The 26,894-nt window shown below is 35.1% G+C and overlaps 3 protein-coding genes and 1 non-coding gene across 10 annotated transcripts; 2 read left to right on the top strand and 2 right to left on the bottom strand.

Moving 5' to 3' along the window:
* The first annotated feature begins 396 nt into the window (after positions 1-396).
* Positions 397-5,738, top strand: LOC111464543 (AT-rich interactive domain-containing protein 1-like). Of its 3 annotated transcripts, none has more exons than XM_023108785.1 (4): positions 397-600; positions 1,037-1,923; positions 4,489-5,246; positions 5,399-5,738. In XM_023108785.1, exons 2-4 carry the CDS (start codon positions 1,495-1,497, stop codon positions 5,514-5,516), a joined length of 1,305 nt encoding a protein of 434 aa, XP_022964553.1. In that variant the 5' UTR covers positions 397-600; positions 1,037-1,494; the 3' UTR covers positions 5,517-5,738. The 3 variants fall into 3 exon arrangements, with proteins under 3 accessions (XP_022964553.1, XP_022964551.1, XP_022964552.1); XM_023108783.1 differs by having other exon boundaries at positions 5,327-5,738; XM_023108784.1 differs by lacking the exon at positions 397-600 and having other exon boundaries at positions 629-1,923; positions 5,327-5,738.
* Positions 5,739-8,012: 2,274 nt separating this feature from the next.
* On the top strand, positions 8,013-8,083 carry TRNAG-GCC. The gene has a single exon. It is a non-coding gene; the product is annotated as a tRNA-Gly (tRNA).
* A 1,715-nt stretch (positions 8,084-9,798) lies between these two features.
* Positions 9,799-14,732, bottom strand: LOC111464502 (DExH-box ATP-dependent RNA helicase DExH18, mitochondrial). 5 transcript variants are annotated; one of them, XR_002714046.1, is made up of 4 exons: positions 14,540-14,732; positions 11,658-14,087; positions 10,183-10,333; positions 9,799-10,105 (listed from the first exon to the last, which is right to left on the bottom strand). XR_002714046.1 is itself a non-coding variant. In XM_023108723.1 (3 exons), exon 2 carries the CDS (start codon positions 14,062-14,064, stop codon positions 11,665-11,667), a length of 2,400 nt encoding a protein of 799 aa, XP_022964491.1. In that variant the 5' UTR covers positions 14,065-14,087; positions 14,540-14,732; the 3' UTR covers positions 9,799-10,333; positions 11,658-11,664. The 5 variants fall into 5 exon arrangements, 4 of the variants coding, with proteins under 4 accessions (XP_022964491.1, XP_022964495.1, XP_022964493.1 ...); XM_023108723.1 differs by having other exon boundaries at positions 9,799-10,333; XM_023108727.1 differs by having other exon boundaries at positions 9,799-10,313.
* Positions 14,733-15,853: 1,121 nt separating this feature from the next.
* LOC111464371 (signal peptide peptidase-like 4) lies at positions 15,854-26,103 on the bottom strand. The gene is made up of 14 exons (XM_023108556.1): positions 25,609-26,103; positions 24,735-24,893; positions 24,553-24,664; positions 21,234-21,353; positions 20,976-21,127; positions 20,725-20,907; positions 20,206-20,240; positions 19,460-19,622; positions 18,071-18,124; positions 17,621-17,713; positions 17,378-17,520; positions 17,198-17,268; positions 16,345-16,428; positions 15,854-16,248 (listed from the first exon to the last, which is right to left on the bottom strand). The coding sequence occupies exons 1-14, from the start codon at positions 25,744-25,746 to the stop codon at positions 16,136-16,138; spliced, it is 1,620 nt and encodes a 539-aa protein (XP_022964324.1). The 5' UTR covers positions 25,747-26,103; the 3' UTR covers positions 15,854-16,135.
* Between the last annotated feature and the right edge of the window lie 791 nt (positions 26,104-26,894).

The following is a 26,894-nucleotide window of genomic DNA, read 5'->3' as shown; positions in this document are numbered from 1 at the left end:
CTTTGTTTTCGGATTAGTTAGGTTGACCTGACTCAAAAATATCAACTCTCATCCAAATTTTTTTATTTTTAAAAAATTCAACCTAACCCAAACTAGAAAAATAAAGACCAACCCAACCCAACCCAACGTTTATGATTTGGATTTGATATCTAGAGTGGTCGGGTTATCGGGTCATATAAACACTCGTAATCAACCCATTTAATTGAATGGGTCGAACTAAAAAAACAAAATCAAAATTTAAAAAATCCTCCCTTCAAATATTATTTAAAAAAAAAGTAACCCTCATCACCCTCCCAAACTCAACCAAGGTTAATTCCAAACCAAGGTTAGTTTCATCAAGTGGATTATAAACATGAGGAGCATTTTCCCACAAAACCCTAAAAAGAAAAACCACCATTTTCTTTTGGGTATCTTTATCCAAGAACACTACAAAATACCCTAAAAAAAAAGAGAAATAAATACCAAGGGCCAAGTCACAGAGCAACAAGGAAGACATGGAACAAGCCAAAACTGGTGAAGCTTTAAGGGATGTGGTGGCCATTACACATAGTTGCAGTAGAAGTAGACACACTCTTTCCAAAACAAAAGAATTATGAACAGGTACGTTCCTATCTCTTCCAATCACCATTGAACCTGCCCGCTATTTTCTTTGTTTTGGTGTACAGTTCTCTGTATTTGTTCATCATTTTTGAATTCTATTCTCTCAATATATCTGCAAATATGACGCTAATGGCGGGATTTATGGATGCTTCAACTTTTTTTCATAGATTTCAAAAAACCCTACCAAATCTTGTTTTCCCGCCAAAATTTTGATCGTCGAACCCACTCGCTGATAGTTAACTAGTGATAGCCGATTAGTTGATCTTTTCATCTACTTGATTTTATGCCATCTTTTCGTGTTCTCGAAATTATATGACCTGAGATTTATTTTTTGTTTAAGATCCTTGTAGCTTGGTGTGATTTTGTTTTCTCTGGCGAAAATGGAACCAGGGTGATTGCATTTGGTTAATAGGGTTTGAATTCCAATTTATGGCAGGATGTTGGGTGATAGCTGATGTGTCTGGGTTGCACTTGACGGTGCTGCCGAACAGTTTGAAAGGGAAGGGTTACATGCTAGACTTTGGATTCACTTTGACTGTGTAGGAAATCTTGATCGGATTTGAATGTGCTTCAGTTTTGAAGTTATATTAAATCAAGTATTTGGATACAGAGAGTTGGAGTAAGTTGTGGGGAAATGAGGCTGCAGTTTGAACTGTGGATGTTACAAAGATAGAAAGAAGTCTGCTGAGTTCAGAAAACTCAGAGATTCTTGATCTGAAGAAGGAAGCTGAGTTACCTACACATCTAGGTTTGGCGTGCAGGTTGTAGTGCTAGGATGGTGGTGACAGGAATGGAGCTAGCAATTGGGAATTGCTATGCGAAAATTCAGCAAAAGGAGTGGTAGCATCTTGTGGTGGTCGTGAATTGGGTTGAAACTAAAAAGAAACTGCAGTCATGTTGTCAGATGAGCTCATGAATTGTGTTGGCTTTGACGAAAATTCAATTTCAGATTTTTCCAAGAGAATATTTGATATGAAGAGTGATAGGATGAAGAGTGGGGTTGTATTTCCTCAAAGAAGCAAGAAACTCCAGGATATTGATCATTGCACCATCAAAAATGAGGATATAAAAGTTATCGATCCACCTTCGGTCAAGGAAGCAAATTTTGTCCCGGAGAGAACGCAGAAACCGATGTTGGGATTGCTTAATTGGCTGAAAGATGTTGCAAGAAACCCTTGTGATCCATCAATATGTTCACTACCAGAAAAGTCAAAATGGAAATCACATGGAAATGAAGAGGTTTGGAAACAAGTTTTGCTAGTTCGAGAGGAATTTTTTGTAAAAAGACGAGTCGATGCAAGTAGCGAGCAATCTTTCTTGCAGGTACTTTTCATAAATTCTTAAGTTGTTTATATTATATCTTTATCCATATAAAGAATCAAATGCTATTTATATCTGTGCCTGTATGAAGTTCTGTGTGTTCTCGTTGTCCCATGATATATAAGTTGATTGTAGTATTTTTCGAACTGCTTTTAGTATTTTATTGTTTTTCATATCATTGTTCTCTCCATCTTGATATGATTTTCATACTATGCATTTTGATTGGTATCCCTTTACATCTTAAATAGTGTTCTGTTCCTTGTAAACTGCAAAGATTCTCATTGTGAAGGCCAATATGGAACTAAGACATAATCTTAAAATGTATCATCGAGTTACTACAATAATTTGCTTTTATCTGATCTATAGTATCTATCTAGTTTAGTTGGTTATTTAGTATTATGAACCTTTGCATCTCTTAGGAATTTCTGTAGTGTCCTTTCTATATGTTTAATGGTTTAATGGTCTTGTGTGAATATAAAACTATAGAATCCTTCATATCAACTCAGAATATTATTTATCTCCGTATGAAGATACTATGAGTGTTAGCTGTTTAAAATTATGGTTCCCATATTAAGAAGAAATGAAAGTACTTTAGATGTCGATTTAACTATGTTCTTTTGTGGCCAATAGCTTGAATCTTCTAGTGTACATTTGATTTTTGAACTGCTTGTAGTTCGTGTGTGTGGAAATGTTTTTAGTTCCTTGTGAACATTTTTGAAATGTACTACTTTACTAGAAACACCAAGCAAAACTCTTCATTATGTTTATTAGAAGTATTTTAAACTAGGAAATGTAAAATAGTAGCTACATTGTGATATTTACAGATTCTTTTTTATTTTATCAGCTATCAAAATTTGTAAAACTATCCCATAGGAAGTATATTATTTGCTCTAAATAAGTGTTAAATTATTATTATCATAAATAGCTTTTGGGAAAAATTCATGTTTATTCCCTATATGTAACCTAGTGAAGTAGTATGATGGTTAAGTTTTTATTTCGTAAAATTGAATCTTGAGCTTAAATAAGTGATGAAATTGGTTCCTCCAAATTTAATTAGAAAAAATTTCACGACCCAAGTAGTAAATTGTAGAAAATACCTGTAAAATACTATAAAAACTATTTATATCCAGCCATTAAAATATCAAAATCTAGCCTTAAACTTGAGCGTGGATATTAAGTCTAATATTCAACTAACATAATCAAGAAAATTACAATTCACCAAAATAGTCTCATTCAACCCTAAGGACTATAAAAAGCCAATTTGATAATTATATAGGCCCTAGCGATTTGATTTTTTGTTTATGAAAAATAAGCTTATAAATTATACTTGTTTCTCTTTATAATCATTTGGTTCTTTGTTTTTAAAAATTGTATTTTTTTTTTCTCATCATTTCTCTACAATTGGTTTCATCTTTCTTAAAAAAAATGTTTGAATTTTTCAACCAAATTTTCAAACACAAAAACTTGTTTTTGAAAGTTAGTCTTCATGGTACTTATAGGTATTGTAATTTTTTATTTATTTTTTGCAATAGTATTTGTTCCCTACTTTTTTTTTTTTTTTCCCTTTCCTTTTTCTAACATGTTGAAAGCTACTATTACAAGAGTGGAAGTTTGATGTCCTATTTGACATAAAATTTAATTTTATAACTAATGAATCAATTTATTTTCAAAAACTTTGAATAGGTTATAAATATGTTAAACACAAAATTTAAAATTCAAAATTTTCTTAGACACAAAATTGTAGTTTCAAAGACCTATTAGACATTTCTTTGACATATTTTAAATTTTAAGAATCTTATAGGCATAAACTTGAAAGTTCAAAAATTATGTTTCTAATCTTATAGACATGTACTTGTAATTTCGTAGACCTTTTGACATTGGGCAGGCGTCAGCCCCCATACATGGTCTTACCGACTTTGCGGAGACCTGTGTTTTTGGTAAACAGTCTCTCGGGCTTGGTCACTGCGACCCCCTTTGTTAGGAGGCACCCTTTCTTCCAAAGTTAATAGGGCTATTTTGCCGATTTCCTTAGAGAGAATTGTCTCGCGCCCTTAGGTATTCTCTACCTTCCCACTTGTGATGGTTTTGGGTACATGTACCTTTTTGTTGAAGGTCGTTCAAGCTTTTCTTGGGAGTATGACATGGGTTACTTCAGCTTCATAGCACCTAGTAACAGTAGATTAGAGTAATATGTTATAATGATGTCTAGGTCGAGAATTGAGAAGAATTAAATAAGTACGGTATCTAATGATAATGATAAAGTGAGTGTGAGAACGAGTGATAATGGTTTTTTTTTTAAAGGATAAGTTACACAGAGAAGAGGGAGGAGAGGCCTCCCTGTCTTTCAAGGACTTGTTAACCTCACAACAACATGATAAATAAACATATTACAGAAGAAAAAAGAAAGGATATATGATGAGAATTGAGAAGGGGGATGAAATTAGAGTGTAAGGGAAGCCAACTATTGGCAGGATTCGGAGTTGTAAGGCTGGGTAATTTACTATCACCAAACTTAACGTCTTTGACATAATTTATTATCAGGTTCATTTGATCTTCCCTATTTTGCAGAGAAATCAGAGGATGCATCCTTGTATGTATGATAACGATACGGTTCCAATTTACAATCTTAGGAAGAGATTAAGCATTGACAACAAGGTTCAATCTCAAGAACCTGTGTCTAAATCAAGTGATTCTTCACCTTCAGATTCATCAGATGAGTACAAGCCCGTTCTCCTAGGGCCAGATTATCAAGCTCAGATACCAGAATGGAATGGTGTGATATCCAACAGCAATTTGAAGTGGTTGGGAACTCAAGAATGGCCTTTAAACTTAAAGAAAGGAAGTAACAGAAATCCCGTTGAAAGGGATCCCATTGGAAAAGGAAGGCGAGATCCTTGTGGATGCTTGGACGCTGGTTCAGTTGGTTGTGTCAAATTTCACGTTGCTGAGAAAAGGCACAGACTAAAGCTAGAGTTGGGCGCTGCGTTTCTCCAATGGAGATTTGATCAGATGGGCGAAGATGTTACATTTGCTTGGAAAGTAGATGATGAGAAAAAGTTCGAGGATATAGTGACGTCGAACCCTCCATCCCTCGGGATATGTTTTTGGGATGAGATTGTTGAGTCATTCCCTTCCAGGAGCAGGGAAGATCTTGTTAGCTACTACTATAATGTCTTTCTTTTGCGTCGTAGAGGACACCAAAATCGGGTTACACCGAACAAAATCGATAGTGACGATGAATCAGAATCCAGGATCACAACGAATGGATTCGGACACAAAGTGCATAACTCACCCGGCTCCATTTTCTACTCTCCCAAGAAGCCACGGTAAGCTTGAGGTATCGCTTGTAAACGGATTTTGACAAGTACGTACCTATGTTGATAATGTGATTCTGATTTGGAAACAGGCATTTTTTATTTTTTATTTTTGTAAGGACTTTGAAAAGGAAAATTCTTGTGTGTTACATGGAAAGTTGCAGTTGTAATCTGTGGAAGATGGAAGGAAGTCAATGGGACGAATACGTCGTGATACCAACAAATTGTTATGAAAACGGGCTGTTTTCGGAGGCTCAGATGTTCGGTTTCTCGATTAATTGAGGGGTTGATTAATTGTTTTGGCTGGATTTTGTCTCCAAGAAATGAGGAGGATCTTGGTCGCAAGGGCCTCTTAAACAAGGCAAATAGGTGTAGTTGGGAAGAGGATGCCATTTTGTTCATTACAAAGGTTTGATTCTTGTATATTTGCTCTCTCATGTTGGCTTATGAAAAGCGTACGAGCATGATGCTTTAAATGATTAAAATCACCGTTTAAATTCTTTAGTGGTGGAGTTTGTTTTTTTGTTTTTTTTGGTTATTAATCAACTCATTATGAACACTATTGCAATCACTAGCTATTGTATTACGGTTTCCCTGGTTTTTGTTGCATTTTATACCTATTTACTACATGTTTGAAGTTGTTGGGTAGCCAAAATTTGCAGGTTAATCGGTCAAAAGACTAACATAGGAAACATGCAATCAATTCAAGAATTCTAACATCAACTCAATCGATACTAAATGATAAGGAATCACTATATAGGTAGTAAGTTTAGTGTTTGATCGAATTTCTCAGGGTAAAAACACTTTTGAGATTCAAACTTACTCTACAAGAAATATCGAAAAACTTAAACATTACTACAGAAAAATGTAAGAACACTTGGCCTTGATGATAAGAAATCACTCAAAGGAAAGTAAGATTTGAATTATTTTGTTGATCAAATATTTAAGTCAAAAACTCAAATCATTCAAGTAACATGTAATCTAAGCTACATGAAATTGTAAACAAAAACTTATTTATTAGTTAAAGAAAATCACAAATACTCTTTTTACTAAAAGAAATTCAGATACCAGAAGCTGGATAACCTAAAACTAAGACTTGAACGTAATCACTTGAATTTCTAACGGTAAGAAAAGTAAAAGTTTAAGGAGTACGCAATAATTAAGCTAAGAATTGTTGGTTAAGGACCTAAATCGGGCGTTATATTCGAGATTTAAGAGACTTTAAAATAACTCATCAAATGTCCTCTATTGTGTATGAAACTTTAATTAAAAACTTATTCCAGTCTCTTTACTAGATAACATACTCGGTTTTATATAATATCAAAATAAAGTTCTTACTTTATAAAAATAAAAAATCTTAAAACGTAGAGTACATTAATGAAATATCATAAATCTAAATTTTAATTATCCATCGTAAAGGTCGTAATCATTTAAAGAAGTATGAAGCTGCATTTGAAGTATATAAAAACTCTCGTTGCATAAACGAGACTTAATAAAGTTGAACAATTTATTAAATACAAATTTAAAAATTTAAAGATATAATAGATTTTTTTTTTTTCAATCACCAAGTATACACATAAATGTGGTATAAAGAGATATTACACATCTTTTAAAATTAAGAAACTAAATAAATACAATGTTAAATTACTAAATGTCATTAAACTTCTACTTCGCCTTAAAAAAAAAAAAACTCTTAAAACTCAATTTCAATAATATCTTTAAAAAAATTCAAAAATAATATTACCACTAATTTAGGATAAAACCAATTAATACTTTGTTACAAAAATATTTTTTTGACTTTCAAAATCGTTTTAAAGAATAACTAACTTTCAAATTGTTTTAGAAATAATGTTGAGTTTTCAAAAGTTTCATTAATATTCTTGAATTTTTTAAAAAAAATTAAAATTAAAATCACCTTAATTTTTTTTAAAATAAAACTTCAAAAACATATTTAAAAAATACTCATGAATTTATAAAAGTAACGTTAAAAATATTTATAAATAATCTATGAATGAAAAACTCATAAATTTTTAAAAGTAACATTAAACTATTTATAAATAATCTATGAATTGTTGGTAGACTATTGTCGTCATTTTTAAAAATTTTCTTTTATAAAGGTAAAAGGTATTAATGCTAATTTTATGGATATTCTTTAAACATAATACTAATACTAATGCTAAAGATATTTTCTACTAAAGTTGAAAAATATTAAAGTAACAAACAAATAAATAGAAGATCACATATTGACAACAAGCACCAGTGGTTTAGTGGTAGAATAGTACCCTGCCACGGTACAGACTCAGGTTTGATTCTCGGCTGGTGCATCTAAGTGGGTCGGCAATGAAGAGTTTAGCGTTGATTGTGAATCTGGGTCGATTACAACTGTCTGGTTTATCTGACAAGTTCGTTGGCGCAATTTGACCTTTCCTCTTTTTTTTTAGGCTTTATAATTTTCATTTGTATTTAATCTAACCCAAATAAATTCATAATTCGATATTTGATATTTATAATTTTTATGCTTCAATTTACCGGTTCTTATTCAAATAAAATCACATTTTGTTCAAACTCCACTCCAAAAAAAACTAATGGTAACTGGTAAGGGTATTTTTTTTTTTTAGACTTTATTTGAAAGTTTTCAAGAGTGTTTTTAGATTATTTTTTTTAGTTTAAGGAGTATTATTGAAAATTTTTAAAGTTTGGGGTATTTTTAGAATGGAATATTTCAGGGGTATTTGTAATTTTAAAAGGAATAAATAAATAACGAATTTTAACCAACAAGCACCAGTGGTCTAGTGGTAGAATAGTACCCTGCCACGGTACAGACCCGGGTTCGATTCCCGGCTGGTGCATTTAAGTGATTGGCAGTGATGAGTTTAGCGTTGACTGAGATCTGGTCGGTTGCAACCGTCTGATCATCTGACGAGTTAATTGGCGCAATCTAGCTTTCCTTTTTGTTACACAAAACAAATTTTTGGTTTTTTTTTGTTATTATACCGAATTGAATCGACCTTCTATTATATTAACACTATATCATTGTATGTTACTCTTCCTTTTCATCTACATAGTTTATGTTCGTCATTCAATATTACTTCTATTATTTCTATAGGATTAACGTTACATCAACACTCTAATATTGTATAGTATATTGTTATTCTTGGTCGTCTCTTATTAATGGTAGTTTGTGGTTGTTATTCAATGTTGCTCCCGTTCTTTCTATATGTTTAATATTACATAACACTCTAACATTGTAATGCATATTGTTATTCCTTGTCGTCTCTTATTAATGGTAGGTTATGGTCGTCATTCAATGTTACTCCCGTTCTTTCTATATGCTTAATGCATTTACTAAAATTCTTTCTCCTCGTTTCATTCTTTGTATCCCTTAATAGTTTACGAACCCTATACACTATTCTTCTATAGAGTAAGTAGATGAATGATTATAAAATAAATGCATGTATATATAATTCTATCCTAAGAAAAAATGTAAATTTTAAAAATAACAATAAATTTAGATTGATTTCGTTCAACCGAATCTAGTTTTAAGGAAATCTATTAATCAATCCAATTCATAAAATTTTCATTTATTTGTACTCAATCCAATCCAACCCAAATAAATTTATAATGCAACTCAAACCGTACAAGTTGAATTGGACTAGGTTAGTCGTGTTTTCTAATATTTCGTTCCTCTTTTATTTTAAGTTGCTAAATTCAATTTTAGTTATTGTTTTGTTTCAATTGTATTTGATTCATCTCTTTAAATCTCATCTTGTGCTTGATCAACTTAAGGTCGGATCCATTGATTACGGATTACATGTTTTCATAAATGCAATCTAAGAAAAAAAAAGCCTAGAAATAGAACTTTGGTTTTTGTACCCAGACACAAGATAAAAGCCTTTAAAGTCACTAAAGTCGTGCTTTTATTTATCGAAGAAGAAATTAGTTATAGACATACATTTTAAGTGTTTAAGCTCTTAAAAGTACTTAAAACAGATGTATAAGTGTTCACTCAATTTAAGGTGTTAAGTGTCGATTAGGGTAAATTGTAGGCTCATTCAAATAGTATTCTACTCGAGTCAGGCATAACATAAAAGAGTCAGATGCGGACACAAATGGACAACCAATTATGAATGAGTCTTACCTAGTTGAGTAAATTGTCATTTTTCTTCACATAGAACCAAATTTGAATCCTTTTTTGCTGGTGTTCTTATGATTTTTCATTATAGCTTACTTTTACTAATTGTTTTGTAAAATCCACAAGATCCTCACCGCAATTTGGTATTCTGAGTACTTGAAGTATAAAGTTGCAACTAAATGAATAGGTAGCGAGCATTCTCAAGGAATTGGAAGTTGACCCAATGTTATATCAAAGTTTTCAGTTGACCAAGGACGTCTGGTTCGTCACACTATCACTTACTACAGTTAATTAGGGTGTTGTTCTTCATAGCTTACGTATCTTATGGATCTCAAATTCCAACATCTTATACTTCTATCTACTTCATCCTTAAAGAGTTTCATGACTTTTTTAATGGTGATTGGTGCTCATATGTCAACACTAACATAAATATGAGCTCTTAATGACTCGTAAGATTTTATTTAAATGCGATGCAACGTAGCAAACATAACAATACAAAGTTGAACATATCTACTAAAATGGGGAAAAAAGTGAGTTTGATATAACTTTTTGAGATAATACAACTACAATCAGCATAATTTTGAGTATCTTTCTACCATAAGTTTTGTGGTTTCTATCTACTGCTGCAAAGCCTCTATGTTGTTAGACCAACTCCACCCCCTTCCAATTCTCAACTCCAAGATCACTCCGATTGAAGAAATCCATTTCTTTTAGATATCTAATTCGAATCATCTCCATACTACAATAATGTACAGAAATGCTACTATTCAACTCGTTCTACGTAATTCCAAAAGTATTCATACTTGAGAAACGTACCTCGAGATCCATTGCTAGAGGCTTTTGTGTATGGAGAACTTTTGCAATGAGAGTCGCAGGGGAGACTAGCGGCTCCTTCGCCTTCATAAACCCAATTCCCAGCATCTTCCTCTTTTAGTGCAGCCTCCATCCTGTGCGTTTTAAGTGTCCTCTGAGATTGATATGAAAATTTCATGTAGTAGGCAGCAGTATGGAGATATAAACGCTATATTGAACAAATACACTCCACAATGGAGCTACAATTCAATCAAATATCAACCATAAGAAATGAAATGGTACGGTCCCAGGAACGAGAAAACGAATTAAACCAGAAAAATGGGGAAGATACTACTGGGATTTGGGGATAGGGTATAACAATAAGCTTAGCAGGACATCAGAGAAAGATCTGCGTCTGCGTTAAGCAAATGCTGTATATGAGACTTAAAAGAAGGAAAGGTAATTTCTTTTACATGGTTGGGATGTTTGTTCTGCACTACCAGGAGGGTTTTACAACCAAATGATACGAGAAACTAGTAATAAAGATGACCCCAAGAAACTAAACAATTTTAGTGTAAATAATACTTACATATCGAAACGAATGGACAAACAGGGAATTGCACTGATTATCCAGAGTGCAAAAAGCTAACAGATAGAGGTCAATATTATGTTTAGAAGCCTGAGTTATTTGGTATAATTATGAGTGAAAAGAAGATGTTCGGCCTCACCTCATCAAGAAGCACGATGACATCTTTTTCTTCAGTCAGACCATACCAACTCAAAAATCTCCATACATCAATTCTTTGATGGATTGAAAGTATACTATCCGAAAGAAAAACTTTTACTGCATTACTCCAAAGCAAATTAGCCTCAGAATTTAAAAATGCCAGTCCATAAAAAGTTGAGAGTTGCAACGGAGTGCATGCGTGTGTGTGTGCGGGGGGGGGGGGGGGTGTTTTGTCTGCTATTTTGATACCTTACATAATGCTTCTAAGAAATTCTCCCACGAAAAAAGCAACACATAATCATGAATAGTAAATAGCGTCACCAACCACCATGCCTCCTCTTCTAGCACCTAGAACAGATTACTACACATTCTTCTACTTGGGTTTTTGATGATATCGTCCCTCTACAACTATAACAGACCCAATGAGTTAACAAAGTAAAAGTGGAACACCCTTGGTTTTTAAACCCTGATGCCTATATTTTGGAGCGCTATTTCACTTTGAATTTCAAGAAACATCATTTTTACATGCCTGGCTCCAAATTATTTTGCAAAAATGTAACAAGCTAGAAATGAAACAGATATGAAAGAAAGTAATTTTACTTTACCTTTGGAAAGAATCAAGTAGTCAAAATATTGATAATAATAATAATAATAACAACAAACAAGCAAGAAATCAATAACATGGCATCTTAATATGCTACAAAATGCAAAGATGAAAAAATAAAGAACTTTTAGATAATATAAAAAAGTTTATTTGAATGTAAATCCACACCTTAATCTCAAATAGCTTGCTTCTCATACAAGCTAACGGGAGACCTTGGCTTTTCATGCCCTTCTTTGCTCTGAGACTTAGGTTTCCCAGCTTGCCTTGATTCTGGTTTCCAATTAGCTTTTGTCAAAGATTGACCTAATAAGTCAGCAATATCTGTTGCCATCACCTCGGCCTTCTTGACGTAAGGAAAAGTTTCTTCCTTGAAGTGCTGGGACAGCCAAAGATACATCGACAATACTTGATGCTTCGTCTCAAGATCCAATAGCTCCATATCATTTCGAGCAGAACCCTTGGGCATGCCCATTGCAATGTTCACTGGAACATTGTGACTATACGACGAAGCAAACCTCAAAAGATGGTACATAGCCTTCGGATCTCTAACATTAACAGGGGCAAAACAAAAGTTAAAACGATCTGCTAGAGATAATCCTTGGACCTTCTCCAACATATTTGCAACTTTCTTTATATGATCATGTCGGCATAAAAAGTAAGAACCATCTAGACGACAATTTTCACTAAATTTTTCCAATAGCTGACAGAATGTAACATTAGAGACTTGCCCTGCAAATAGCTCAACTTGCTCAAAGCAAGGAAAGAGACCAATCTTTTGAACATCATCGAACGGTTGTTTCAAACATTCAATCAAGTAATCAAGATCATCCAAATTTAATGTGGTTGTAAGTCCATCTGGGTAGCGACTTCCTCTGCGCCCTGCTCTCCCAGCAATCTGCTTAACTTGTGAAGCAGGAACTGGTACAACCTTGTCCCCATTGTACTTTGCAAGATTGTAAAACACAACTCTCCTAATATTAAGATTTAGCCCCATTCCCAGTGCATCACTCGCAACAAGCACATCAAATTCACTATGTTGATCATTAAACAAATTTGCTTGATGTCTACGAGTCTCTGGTGGTAAAGCACCATAAATAACACAACATCGATGTTTGGTGAGCTTCTCAATTGCCAACTTAACCTCAAATATCTCCCTTCTTGAAAAGGCAACAATACAATCACCAGATCTAACATTTCTAAGATCACCTAGTAGCGTTTTAGCTTCAACAACCAATGGCTTAAACCTCCCATAGTGTTGTTCATGCAACTCATCCCCAGTTTCGGAACAGATCTTACGAACAACATTTAGAACACTAGGATCCCCACATAAGTGAATCTCATCAGCTTTCAAGCCAAGCAAAGCCCTTGTCCATGCATATCCTCTATATGAGTCTGACATCATCTGAATCTCATCAACTACAGCAACCTCATACATCTCATCTGTCGACACCATTTCAACTGTACAGGCAATATGACTAGAAAATGGTACAAGTTTTTTTTCTTGTCCTGTGAGAAGGCTACAATAAACACCATGAGCATTCACCTTATCAAACACTTCCATTGCCAATAACCTAAGAGGACTGCAATAAATCCCTTTCTTCGCTTCCATAAACCTTTGCAAGGCATTGTAAGTTTTACCACTATTAGTTGGACCACAATGGTATATAATTTTACGCTTCATTGCTCGTGCAAACGGAAACCAGGTGTGTGGCTTAGTAAGGTCAGCTGAATCAACCATACTTCGAAACCGCCTAATCTCATCTGGAAACTCTTCTAAACAGTATTCAACAAATATTGGAAAAAGGAATTTGACAGCATCATTTGAAGGACCAAGAAACACCAAATACTTCACAACATCAGTAGAACATTTCTTGAAGAAAAAGCTTTGAAACTTATGTACAGCCGTCGGAAAAAATGACAAGCCAATGTAAATACCAAGAGCCTGATTGCTAGCCCAACCAGATTTTGCGAAGTAGCGAAATATCTCTTGAAGAGTTAACCATTCAGATTGTTCTGGCTTTGCACTGCCCCGTCCAACACCACGAAGCTCACGATATAATTCAACGGGATCAGACAATCTGATAGTCTCATAATTCCTCAATTTTGATGACCTTAGGTCATCGCCACCATTTTTAGAATCATCCACAATGGTACCGCAAATGCTACCCTCACTGCAATCATCCCCACCTGTAATCATCACTGAATCACAAGTATCAATCTCAAAGCTAACATTTTTTCCAACATCTGCATCGTACTCCCCAACTTCTACCACATTTGAACCACTTACAGTATCATCATCATTTTCATTATCTTCCTTGTGCTTACCTATGAATGAGAATCCTCTCACATTGAAACTATTAAAGGCTCCAAACCTTGAGCTCTGAGAAAGCAATCTAAACCAAACTTGATTCGAAGTGCTTGAGAAAGGACGCTCTGGATTACTTCGGTGAATTATATGATCAACATACTGTCCACTAGAATGTAGCAATCTATTCCATGTAAAAATCCTAAACCGAGAGTCACATTTTCTTGAAGAGGAAATCCTTAAAAGAGCAGTTGCAAGGCCTCTAACCATCGTTAAATTGCAAAATTGCCAATCTGGATTAAAATAAATCAAATATTCAATAGAAGTAGAAAAACAACTATACATATATATAGAACCAAGACAAAACTTGCAGAACCAGACCGAACACCAAAAGAAAACTTTTAAGGAATAACATATTTCGATCTTATAATCTAAAACTACAATCTTAGTATCAAATATTTTAATACCACCACTTACGGGAAATCAAGGGGGGAGGGGTGACAATGGCAGAAAAAAAAAAAAACCCCAAAAAGAGAGGAAGCTAGCGGCTACTGAACACAAAAGAAATTGGCGGCAAAATTAATTGCCCGGTAACCTGAAATAGGGCGGCGCAAAGACGGAATCAAGAAAAGAAAAAGGAGAAGAAGAAGAAGATTGAAAGAGCATACAACGAAGAAAACGAAGAGGAAAAGGTGAGAATGAGAACGAAATTACAATGATACCGAGAAAGATCAAGGAAATATACCAATAGAGGGAGGGGGCGGCTCCGAGTCTACAGGTTTTCTACAAGCTGCAACAACGATGAATAATAGGGGGCGGGTCGCTGTCTGAATAGGCCGTGAGAGGTGGCGGGTGGTCGACGGCGGTGGAGTTATAAAGAGAAAGGGAGGCCTGAAGTTAAGATGACATGCATCAATACTAGGGCAGCCATTTTCTTAGAAAACATTAAAAAATTAGCAACAAAACTATATATATATATAAATTGCTATTCAATTTTTTACATTTATTTCAAATAAATATTATTTATTTTTTTATAAAATTACAATATTATATTCAAAATTATTCTTAAAAATAAAAAATTTATTAGAACTGGAAAATCACTGTATTAGAGAGGAAGACTTAGTATGTAACAATTTAATTAAAAAAACTTGTCAAAATTAAATATTTTATTATTGAGCAATTATGAGCTCATAAATCTATTTGATCCTTAATTAATTTATTGACTTACATATGTGATAATAATTCTCACGATTGAGATTAAATTATTACAGACTTATAGTCATTGTGATTAAATTATTATATATTAAAGTTTAGAGACTAAATTATTAGAATTTTTAACCTATTTCCTAATGAATTTAAAGATGGGTTAAGTATGTGTATAGAAAATAGGGTTATTAATGTTATATTTTAATTTTTTTAAAAAAAATCATAATTTGTTAAATTGATTTGTGTTAAATCTGTGGTTGAATTCTAATTTGCTAAACATTCATTTATTAAAAGTGTATTTGATTGGTATATTTGATATTGGTAGTAAAGAATATATGATTTATATACTAATTATTTAATTGAAGTATTAATTGGCGTATAAAAAAATCATACATAAAACTTTATTTTTTTATTAAAAAAATTAGAAAGAATTATGTAATAATATATATTTCTAGTATACATCTTTTACCGAATTTATTTTTAATAATTCTTTATCTATAAACATATTCCTTTAATCAACTGGGTGTGACAAGACAGGAAAACCCATCTCCATCACCTATTTCATTTCTCATTTCCGTAAAATTTTTCATTTGTTTTTACGAGGATTGGGATGAAGATTTTCCATTAAAAAATTTGTTGGGAACGAGTTCCATTTACCTTTTATCTTTATTACAATATCAAGCTGAACCCTTTGGAGCTCGCTCTCAATATGCCAATTGACACAGGTGAACATGACTAGCTCAAACATGACTAGCTCAACGATTAGTGACCTAAAAAGTTGAGATCGTCTCTACTTTCTTAACTAACTCATCATGTGAATAACGGTTTTCATTTTGATCTCTAATCTTAGATCATCAGTAAGAACATCTCATTATAACACAAGTAGCAGAACTGCAGAAAGTGTGCAGCTGGAAACAGAGTGTTTTTCTTTGTTTCTGTGCAGGTATACATATGTAGTTTGTAAAAACAGGTATATATAAATTACACATGCAAGTAGTAATCTACAGCCTCAGAAAAGGTAAGGGAAAGGGAAAATGGTTCGTTCTCTAAGTTCTTTGTGATTCTTAATTAGCAGTGGGAGTATTACAACGGGTGTTGGTTATGATGCAAGCTTGGTAGGTTACTTACTCTTCTTTTAATGTTGAAAGGAGGGTTGGAATTGGATGTGTGGGCAAGGCCTTTCTGGTTCTCCTCTTGTCCATAGTATCTTAAGATCCCCTCTTTGCTTTCCCAGGGTCAAAAATGTGCCTGCCATCAAATCATCAAGTTTTTCATGTTTTCTAGAAGGGCTAATTTGTTCGTGGGATGATGGGTCGGGTCGGGTAATAGAACTGTGGGACTTACCAAGGGTGAACGGAACTATGTAAAGCAAAGCTGGTTGGCCATGTCCGTCCATTAAATTCAAAGCTACGTAAGTGATGAGTAGGCCTGAAATGGAAAATGAACGCATCAGTAAGCAAGACGAGGTCGAATTGAGGATATCAACTTTTGATTGTTTTTAGTCCCGGTTTTTCGTTCTGACATGGAGAAACTATATGAAGAATACAAACAGTCAACCGAAGAAAAATAATGTAACCAACATTCTCAGATATTGCCCTTCTTGGCTTCCCCTCAAAGTTTTAAAACGCGTCTTCTAGGGAGACGTTTCCACACCCTTATAATTCGTTCTCCTCTCCAACCGATATGGGATCTCACAATCCACCTCCCTTCGGGACCTAGCATCCTCGTTGGCACTCGTTCCCCTCTCCAATCGACGTGGGATCTCACAATCCACCTCGAGGCTCAGCGTCCTCGTTGGCACACCGCTTGGTGTCCCCCCTTCGGGATTCAGCCTCCTTGCTAGCACATCGCCCGATGTCTAGCTCTGAGACTATTCGTAACAACCCAAGCCCACCACTAGCAGATATTGTCCTTTTTGGGCTTTCCCTTCTAGGCTTCCCCTCAAAATTTTAAAACGCGTCTCCTAGAGAGAGGTTTCCACACCCTTATAAAGAAAGTTTCGTTCCCCTCTCCAACCAATGTGACCACGTGGGATCTCACAGATAAAGCTCCAATTAATTCAAAACAAAAGGCACAAGATAACGTAAATATACGTATGTTACGATTTACGAAAAAGGACTCCAATATTTGGAAATAAGAGACAAAATGAAGTAACCTGTTTGGAGATTGTGATACATAGATTTTGTGTTGGTCATACCTGTGCCATAAGCAGTCATTGCCCAAACAAAGTAACCTGCTCGGAGTTTCTTCTTCGCAAGCCAATCATATCTGTAAAAAACAGGCAAACCACCATTAAGTTCCATGGACTATTGATGCAATCCCAATTAAAAGAAACTTGCAGACATATTGAAAATGTTGTTCTACTCATTGCTTTCACCTTAGTGAAAATGCGACTACAAGTCCAGGCAAGATAATATCACCAAATCCGATAATGCTGTACCCTCCCCAAGGATCGAACATCCGTGGAATCTTAAGCAGCATGGGTATACCAACTTCTCCACTCTTATCACCACGAGCAACCTGAAATTCCAAAGAAAAATAAGACAGGTCCTTGATAGAAACAAACCATATTGCCTATATAGATCAATGGAAAAGGGTATGGCTTTAGTAAACAACTCACCACTATCATAACGCTCTCGTGGAACCACCATTTCGAGACGAATACCCAAAAAATGTCGTACAAAAAGGCACAGCTGAGGAGAACCGTCCCAACCTGATGATAAATGAAAACAAATTTAAAATTTAAGCTGTTGACTAAAACCGTCCAACATTGGCACTTGAATTTGATATATGTAAAGTTGTTTGTGATCTCAACAACGGATTATCGGCCCACGGGAGACAATGTATAGTCTCTTTCACAATGCAATTTCGTAAGTTTCGATAAAATCTTTGTTTAGTTTATTAAAACATGGTACCTCTTAGATGATACAAAAAGAGGATATTATGACACAAAATGATGAGAATCATTTCATGCCATCGCCTCGTCGTAGAGGCAATCAAGAAGATCAATAGGCAAACAAGTGGAAGATAGCAAAGAAAAACCTGGAAATGTATGGAACTCGAAAATTACCTTGAGATTAGGAACTCGAACAATCTGGAGAACGGTAACTATGAGTGCAATACCCTGATTGAAAGTAGGAACGGGAAGCCATTTCAACAAAGTTTTAATGAAATCACATCAACAAATGGACAAACTTATAAATATGATATAAGATAGATCATTTCAAAAAGAAACAAAACAATAAAAAAGGAAACAACGACGGAGGAATAGATATCATTCATTCCCAGCTTGGATCGCTTGGACACTGACTCATGAAACAATAAACTGTGAAATACTTTTGTTAGCACATCTACCAATTGAAGTAGTAGGTACATAACTCATGCATACTATCCCCTTCTCTAACTTCTTAATAAAATGTTGATTGATTATAATATGTATTGTTCTACCATGTTGGATAGGATTATGAGCAATATTGATGGCTAATTTGCGCAATACAACTTTATCGAGCCTTCTCCTGTAACCTATAAGTTGTCAAGGATTATCTTCAACCAATAAATTCATCACATATTTCTGTTGTGATATGAAGATGCCATGAGCTGAGTAAGCTAATTCAATACCGAGAAAATACTTTAGTCTTCCACGTTATTTGAACTTGAATTCTCTCATCAATTTCCTTCCAAGTCCAACCTTTTCCCCTTCATTATCTTCGGTGACTATGATATGTCATCTACAACACTAGAAGCACAATAACTCCCCTTAATTCTAAGTGCTTGATAAAGAGAGTGCTATGGATGATGTTTTTAGTCCATACAGGGATTTTCTCAACTTTCTTCGAGTCTTGGAGGAATGTTCATGTAGATTTTCTGATACAGTTCGCCGTGAAGGAACACATTCTTCACATCGTACTACGAGAGCTACCAATTTAAGTTGGCAACCAAGTCCAACAATATTCTTACAGTATTCATCTTTACAATTGGGAAAAACTCTCCTGGTTATCAATACCGTAAGTTTGAGTATATCCCTTAACTACCAACCTTGCCATATACCTTTCCAAAGTTTCGTCAAATGAAAAGAAACAAGCTACCGGTGTGCAAAACTAAACCAGGGACCATAGGAAACATACTGAACCAATCAGAACAAGGCGGCTGTAAGTTAACTTTCATCAACCGTTCAGGTCATTGAAGTGTAAATGTTCAAGTGCCTTTTGCTTCAGTCAGAAAGTTATTAATAATGCTGTTCAATTGTTACTTATTTTTCTGAGATGGGACAACTTGTTCTTAATAAATAATCGGACATTGAAAAGTTCTGCAATTAAAAATTATAATAAAATATATATTTAAAGAAAAAAGTAATGACTCCTGATATTTGAGCCTCAACTTGGTAAAAGCTATCAAAGGGAGAAGTGGAAAAGCAATGAAGCAAGCAAAATGAAAGACTGGAAATAGTGGGGTTTCTTACAAGGATGTCTTGGCCTATCCAAGCAAAAGATATTTTGTGATAGTAAGCCCAAAGAACAGCAAACGCTAAGCAGAAAGGAAAAACTGCCAACGTCAGATGGGACATGGCTCCAAAGAAGGGTACTTTGATATATGACTCAGCAGCATGTTCAAACCATCTGAAACTGTAGTTCTTATGTCGTTAGTTTCATCCCGCTAAAAGTTGAAAAGATATATGTTATGGAAAACTTCAAAATAATTTCAAATTGTCACCCTCTTTTCTCAAATACCTAATGAAATACAGCATCATACTAGGAAATTATCCTCAAATTCATTAGTTATTAATCGGTTGAGAGCGCAGTATGGTGCAAGGTGATAATATAAAAGTCGTAAAATTTTCTAGCTGGACAATATTGCCGCAGATACGACGTCACAATGTCTCCAGTTAATTAATATAACTCAAAGATATTGAGCCCAAACTGTAAGAAAACATAAACAAGGATATGAACAGGTTGACAACAGATCCCCTGAATACTAATCTTATCTACAGCAGTTTTGGAGAAAAATAATAAATAGCAGAGGAAAAGGAGGAATCTTTTAAACGACGCATTCGATAAGCCAACTAAGCCCATGGGAAAAAATTTGGTGGGAGAAATACCCAGAAAACACACTATGTCAAACGAGAGAGAGAGAATCTATACTCTTTTCTTCGTTAAGCAAAGCAGTTATAGAAAATGAAGCATTAGACATGTGAGGGAAGATACATACCATGACAACAAAGCCACCAAGCAAGTTTGCAGTCCCTGTTGGTGCACAGAGATATTATGAGGTACAGCCACATCACAACACAAGCAATGATTAAATTATTTAGATATTGATTTTAACCTAGCAATTATTCATATGACACGTGCATAATAGTGCGATGAATGTTTCAATAGTTCATGAAGCTAAGCTAGGGACTTTATAAGGCCTCAAGTTAGGGGGTGGAGTGATGGAGAGCTGTTCAGAAAAATCAGAAGCTAATGGATACACGAGGTTAAAATGGATGCAAACAAATGGCAAAACGATATCAGCAAAAGAGTTTTTCAAAATATAAATTTATTATATTAATTCTTTTATATCTGTTCATTATGACCAAACGTCTGGAGATTCTGAGATCTTAAAACAATTTTCTTATGAACCAAATAAATTGATTCAACATGCACATGATTTCATAGACAACTATTTACAAATGCAAAGCCATTTGTCCATCTAAACAACCCAACATAAAGAGAAGAACAGGCAAACCTCTGCACCGCCGATGCAAAATAGAACCACGAGAACTTCAAGAAACCAGGAAGACATTAATTTGTAGAGCATAACCAAGAAACATGAAGCGATCACGACAAAGAGAATTGCAGCTGTAGTGTTAATATCTATGTAACCACTGGAACCAGTGGCTTCCGTCTGCAGCAACTCATCTGAACCATCCTGCAAATGAAGTATATTCAGAAAAACATTCCCCAAGGAGAAACTAGATAGAGAGGACTGTAGGAGACCTTCAACAGCTTATCATGCTCGATAGCTGCTTCTCGTGCAGTCCATGCAGACCAATAAGAAGCCACTAAGACAGTACCAACAGCCATAAGCCACAAAAATACTTCAGCGACGTCTACTACTGGTCGAAGTGGGGAATAAAGTTGCACAGATACTGAAATAACAGTAAGTTCACACTAAAATTGATTAAAATGGAATAGGAGGGAAAGAAAAACACGAAGGAATTGCTGATTACAAAATTGAAGAGATTAAGTACACACCTGAGATGTGGTTCTTCAAATTTCTCTCAATACTATCACCAGCATCTTGAGGGAGCATGACAGCAGGTATGCCTATGGTTACATCAGTTTCATTCTCCTCACAGACCATCTTGAAAAGTTCTGAAAAAATGGGAATTCTCTTTTTCAAAAACAAAAAAGAACTTTTGGATTTTTATAAGAATTTAAGAAATATATTTTAAAATGGGGAGTTGCGATTGAGCCATTCAATCAGTTAAGTCCATCAACCTAATGGACTTGGAAACAAAAAACTATAGAAGCGATTTGGTGGGCCCAATGATTCAACGCCTAGCAACAAAAATTAAAAACAAAAACAAAAAAGGAGACCTCCGTTGAGTAAGCGACAGACACAGTTTCAGTCTTATAACAAGCCAGCTAAAGTTTAGGGGCTCTTAGAAGAACCGTTTTCTTGGGGATAACAAACAGAAAAAACATGTATAAATATATAGAGATTGAGGTAGATAAAAAAAAGTCTTTTTTTTTTTTTTTTTTTTTTTTTTTTTAATATAAGAGATCGAGCTTTCATTTTGTTGAGTAATCGAGCTTTTATAGATCTCTCCCAACCTCTAAAATTTCTATGATGCTCTCAAGCCAAATCTCCCAGACAACCACAAAGAAGCAAGCTTGCCACAGAAATTTATCCTTCTCCCTAAAGGAGGAAAAAAGTATAACCACCTCTATTATAGCCCTACAATTCCTATTCGACGCTAAAGAAACACCAAAAGCCCCTGAAAAAGGGAACCAAATAAAAAACGAAAACTTGTGGTTCAATGACGTATGGTCAAGATCTTCTGCCACTCTCTGTGAGGGAACCATGAGGCCCGAAAAAGAAGGGAGAATATCTCTACACATAATCTATGGTATTAGCTCTCCTATGTAAGCCATGTCAAGCAAAAAACTTAACCTTCCAAAGCAAGGGAAAATGATGAAGCTTATAATTTAAACGACTGGGAGGAGTGTTTTATTTTAGGTAACTGCTTGTATTTTTCCAGAATGTTGGATTAGTTAGCAGTTAGTCAAGTTTTAGTTGGTTGTTCAGTTGTTTGTTACATTTATAGCCGTTGAAGGCTTGGTTCTTAAGGTGTTTTTTCTATTTGGCTATATTGAGGAAAGTAGGTAAGTTACAAATTTTTTGTGTTAATAAGTGAAAAAGAACGCAATAAAACTCACTAAATCCCATTTAAACAGTCCCTAATCTTATATTTAATCATTTTTACCGTTCCTTTCCAGCCAGTACCAGGCAGAGCTTCCTAAGCATTTAACAAGAGAACGTCATCCTTAAGTGGAAATCTCAACCCAATAAATAACTGAGTGAGAACTCCTATCATTTCCTTTGGAAAACACCAGGCAACTCAGAAATTAAGGATATGAGTCCAACATCTAAGCACAGACATAATGTATAAAACATGATTAACACCCTCTCCACTATTTTTGGAAGTCGGCACAAAAGAGGAGAGAAGTTTGGGCGAGGATTTCTTCTGTAGATCTTTTTCCTTATCTTCTTCTTGTTTCCCTTTTATAAGAAATAAATTTCATTTAAAGTGAAGAATACATAAGAGAGGACAAGAAATCTTCGCAAGGAGCTTTCAGAAACACTTCAGAGTTGGAATTGCCTTCAATTTTAGTCTCTTTCAATGATTTATAGTGTGTAACGAATCTTGAATCTCCTCTTGAGTCCATCATTTTATATAGTTATTTGGCTGCACGACACTACAGTCCGCAACTCCCGTTGAGTTCAGCAACTTCAGAGTTAGAATTGCGTTCAATTTCAGTCTCTATTAGTGATTTATAGTGGGTAACGAATCTCAAATTTCCTCGAGTCCATTATTTTATGCAGTTATTTGGTTATAAGCCTTGGTTTCTATTGTATAAAGGATTGAACTGCTCGCTGGGGTCAAGAGACCTATTTTTGGATAAGTACTGGTTTTGGTAAATTTCCAAAGCCCTTTGGTTATGGTTAAAATGTCACAGTAGTGTTTGGACCCAGGATTGGTTTTAATATTGGGACTTTTGTATTAGGAGTGGACTAAAGAAATTATAAATCAAAGGAGAATAATCTTATTGTTGTGAATCAATTGAGGTAAGTGGTTCTAGTGTTGGAATGCCTTAGGACTAGGTTGGGTGTTTTCTTGTAGCATGGATAATAATGTGTTTCCTAAAAATCGCAAGTCAGGAATAATATGTGGTGAAAACAAATGTGTGTATGCCATGTATATTATGAGAACGTTGTTATGCATGAAAGATTTGGTGCGTTGCATTGTGTTAATGAACTAATGCTTTCTTATACGTGGAACCTCATACATTTGTGTATTCATAAAAGTCATGAAATGTAAAACGTGTTCCATTCTTTTCTATATGTTTAGATTGCATAAAAGTGATGCATGTCCAAAGGCGGTATAGGCATGAAATTGATTTATGTAGAGTCAATGCGTATGAAAGTCATGTACAAAGTGATGCATACCTGGTGAGTCCTAGAAAGTACGAAAGTGATGCTCACCTAGTAAGTTCAGTGTACATGGAACTATGTGTATAAAAGTGACGTGATTCTTAAGAAAAGAAAAGAAGTGGAACCCAATGCCAAGTTTTCGGTTCCACCATAGTCATGTAGTCTTAGTCATTATTGCATGTGTATGCATTTCCTAACTCGGGTCACTAACCCACTCCCCCTGGATATTTTAATACTCAATATCTTTTACATTTCTTTTTTCTCAATAAGGACAAGGGCGTCCTAAGCAACTAACAGTGTTAGCTATAGAGGCGGGTAGCCAGGATAGAGTTGATTCCGCATCAGTTTTCTATGTGCTTTTTTTTTTTTTAAATGTTCTAAGCAAGTTTTTTGTTAGAAATAAGGATGAGATTTATGCTTTTAAGCTTTAAACTGTATGTTTTATTTCTATTTGATTAAGTCCTGAAAGACTTCCATAGCATACATGTGGTAATGATTCGGTCTGGTCATATTTTAGAAGTCAGGTCGTTATAGAGCATCTCAGTCTTTCCAGTTCGGTGGCATTTCCATTTTTTTACCTTCATCCTGGGGGCATATCTTGATAGTTTTCTGAGGTTGTGTTTTGTTCCCTCTTCCTCTCCAGTTCATGCATCCTTCACACTTCCATATTCGTAGTGAAAGTTATATTCATTTCATAACAAAATAAATTTTTAGAAAGAATACGAAAATGATCATGAGTGGTATCCACAACTTGTTATTATGGTATACATATATCTAACCTGACCATTGCAAAGAAAAGTAACCTCAAAAGATCTTGCAGCCAAGAACAATAAGGAAAAGAAAATGTGTAGGTACCTTTACTGTTATTAATGATGAGGATGGCTGAAGCATTAGCATTTTCTGCAATATTTGCCTTCTTTGTGAAACTACAGTTTCCACGTCGTACCAAGATCACCTCCCCAGTCAGCTACAAGCACACCGAACAGTTCGATTTCAAATCAATGGAACTTTGAAGTATAAATATCAGAAAATCTTACCTTATTCTTAGGCCTACTACAACAATCAGGAGGATCTGCCAGAGCAACTCTAGTATGAGTAGCATGTTTTTCCTTTGATTCCAAGGTCGGGCCAAATCGAGCACCAACACCAACATATTCAATGGCCGCTGCACCATTAACCCAAGTAGGGACTTTCACCTAAACAGAAAAATCAATGAGCTACAATATGTGTGTAGGATAAACTGATTACAATCCTCAAAATTATCACTATTTGAACAAGCAATCGATTCTACCACCAACATCCATCCATTGAATCTAACTCGCATCCCAATTCAACAAGCCTAATTCTAATTGTTTTGTTCCGAACTAAACAACATGACGGTTCGTCCTATTCAAATATTCACAACCAAGAAACACTCGATTCTCTTTCGGGTAGACCCTGAAAGGAGAAGAAAGGCTGGAATGCCAACAGGCATCTATTATTGAATTCACCCGACCCGATAGTACTCCAAAAATGTCAAAGTCACTGAATGGGTAAGTCGTCAATCCCTAAATCGGCTATGTACCCATAACAAGATACAGCATAACAAGCAAGCATCATTTTATTAGTTCGTTGCTTTGTCATAGTGTCAGCAGCCAAATAGACTCGAGCAAAAAATGAATAATCAAATACATTTGGGAGACAGAGAGGGAACAAATGAAGAACCTCCATAAGCTAAGCCTGACACACAAATCATAAACTCGACCATCAACTCCAAATATTTTCATTTGTTTTCAATTAATAGTCCAATACCCAAATTTTGCAATCATCAAATCCACACAATTCGAGTAGCAATAACAAAATATTCAAATTGAAACTTCCAAATAAGTTGAAATCAAGAACAAGAAGTAGAGAATAAGCGAAAGTGCTAACCAGAACGAAATTATTCTCACAACCAGGGCGCGCGGGTGCGACAGTGTCCTGATGAACTATATCCCCAGCAGAAACCAGCCTCAAAGTCAGCAACAAACCCAAAAGCACCGCAGTAATTACATCTTCCCGCGAATTCATCGCGGCCCAACAACCCCAGAACCAATTCCAATCCAAGATCCGAATCAAGTATTAGGGCTTTAACAAAGTGAATTCTCTAACAGAGAGAGAGAGAGAGAGAGAGAATCAAGGTTTATAGAAGAAGAAGAAGAAGAAGATCACAGGAAGCTACAAAAGAGAGAGAGAGAGAGAGAGAGATAGGGAGATCGGTTGAGCCTTCAAACTTGAGTTTGATTTTGTATTGGGTCTTCGTTGGTATGGGCAAGAGAAACGAAAATGAACAGAAAACGGCGTGTACAAGAAGCGTTGAGTTGAATTTGGATTCCCTCTTGGCTCTTGTACTGGGTTTTTCATTTTTAGAGCGATGAAATGAAGAATCCATCCATACCCGTTGCTGTTTATCCGTATAATCCACGCGTCACTGTGGCGTGGAGAACTGCTCAGGAGCTGACTCCATTATTGTCCTTTTTGTTGAGGATTATTGGGATTGGGAGTGTCCCACATTGGTTAATTTAGTGGAAGATCATGGGTTTATAAGTGAGGAATACTATCTTCATTGGTATGAGGCCTTTTGGGGAAGCCCAAAGCAAAGCCATGAGAGCTTATGCTCAAAGTGGACAATATCATACCATTGTGGAGAGTCGTGATTCCTAACACTTTTCCCCAACCTCACGACCTCCATTATTGTACTCTCAACAATTCATTGATTCCTATACGGAAAAACAAAAGCCTTTCTTCTTCAGTTTCCTCAATTGCTCTAACAATCCTTCAAAAGTTTGAGCAAGTTCTAGTGTTCTTAAGGTATTAATTAACGTTTTCCAGTGTAATTAAGAACATTTTCTTGTACTTCAGTTGTAGGTAGGCATTTGCTTATGATTATTATACATTACTTTTGCACTTTAATCTAAATTATTTGATAATATTTTCTATTTTCTTATTATTATTGGAAAAGCCATAATTATCGTTTTCTCGTGTAATTACGGTATTAATTTTGAGTTTGTCAATGATCAAAGCAGTTGAACTTTACACTCGAGTTGAGAAAGAGAGCTAAGCCCTGGAGAGAAGGGTTTAATGGGTCATACGAGGCGGCTCTCACGTACGGTTAGGGAGCCGAGCCCCAACACAGGAACTTGGGTCAACACTTATTTAATAGTCACCCATCAATTAGA

Source organism: Cucurbita moschata, unplaced genomic scaffold (assembly GCF_002738365.1).
Source record: "Cucurbita moschata cultivar Rifu unplaced genomic scaffold, Cmos_1.0 Cmo_Scf00030, whole genome shotgun sequence".
Lineage (NCBI taxonomy): Eukaryota > Viridiplantae > Streptophyta > Magnoliopsida > Cucurbitales > Cucurbitaceae > Cucurbita > Cucurbita moschata.
Note: the sequence above shows the minus strand (reverse complement) of the source record. Positions and strands in the feature narration are given on the sequence as shown.

What these genes read in the sequence shown, in the direction of transcription:
- LOC111464371 (XM_023108556.1), bottom strand. Translation starts at nt 25,746, where the DNA reads ATGAATTCGCGGGAAGATGTAATTACTGCGGTGCTTTTGGGTTTGTTG. An exon ending in TTTGCATCGGCGGTGCAGAG is followed by an intron (nt 20,241 to 20,724) that starts GTTTGCCTGTTC and finishes GTGCACCAACAG; the next exon opens with GGACTGCAAACTTGCTTGGT. An exon ending in TTGGTGGCTTTGTTGTCATG is followed by an intron (nt 19,623 to 20,205) that starts GTATGTATCTTC and finishes TAAGAACTACAG; the next exon opens with TTTCAGATGGTTTGAACATG.
- LOC111464502 (XM_023108723.1), bottom strand. Translation starts at nt 14,064, where the DNA reads ATGGTTAGAGGCCTTGCAACTGCTCTTTTAAGGATTTCCTCTTCAAGA.
- LOC111464543 (XM_023108783.1), top strand. Translation starts at nt 1,495, where the DNA reads ATGTTGTCAGATGAGCTCATGAATTGTGTTGGCTTTGACGAAAATTCA. An exon ending in GCGAGCAATCTTTCTTGCAG is followed by an intron (nt 1,924 to 4,488) that starts GTACTTTTCATA and finishes CCTATTTTGCAG; the next exon opens with AGAAATCAGAGGATGCATCC. An exon ending in TACTCTCCCAAGAAGCCACG is followed by an intron (nt 5,247 to 5,326) that starts GTAAGCTTGAGG and finishes ATTTGGAAACAG; the next exon opens with GCATTTTTTATTTTTTATTT.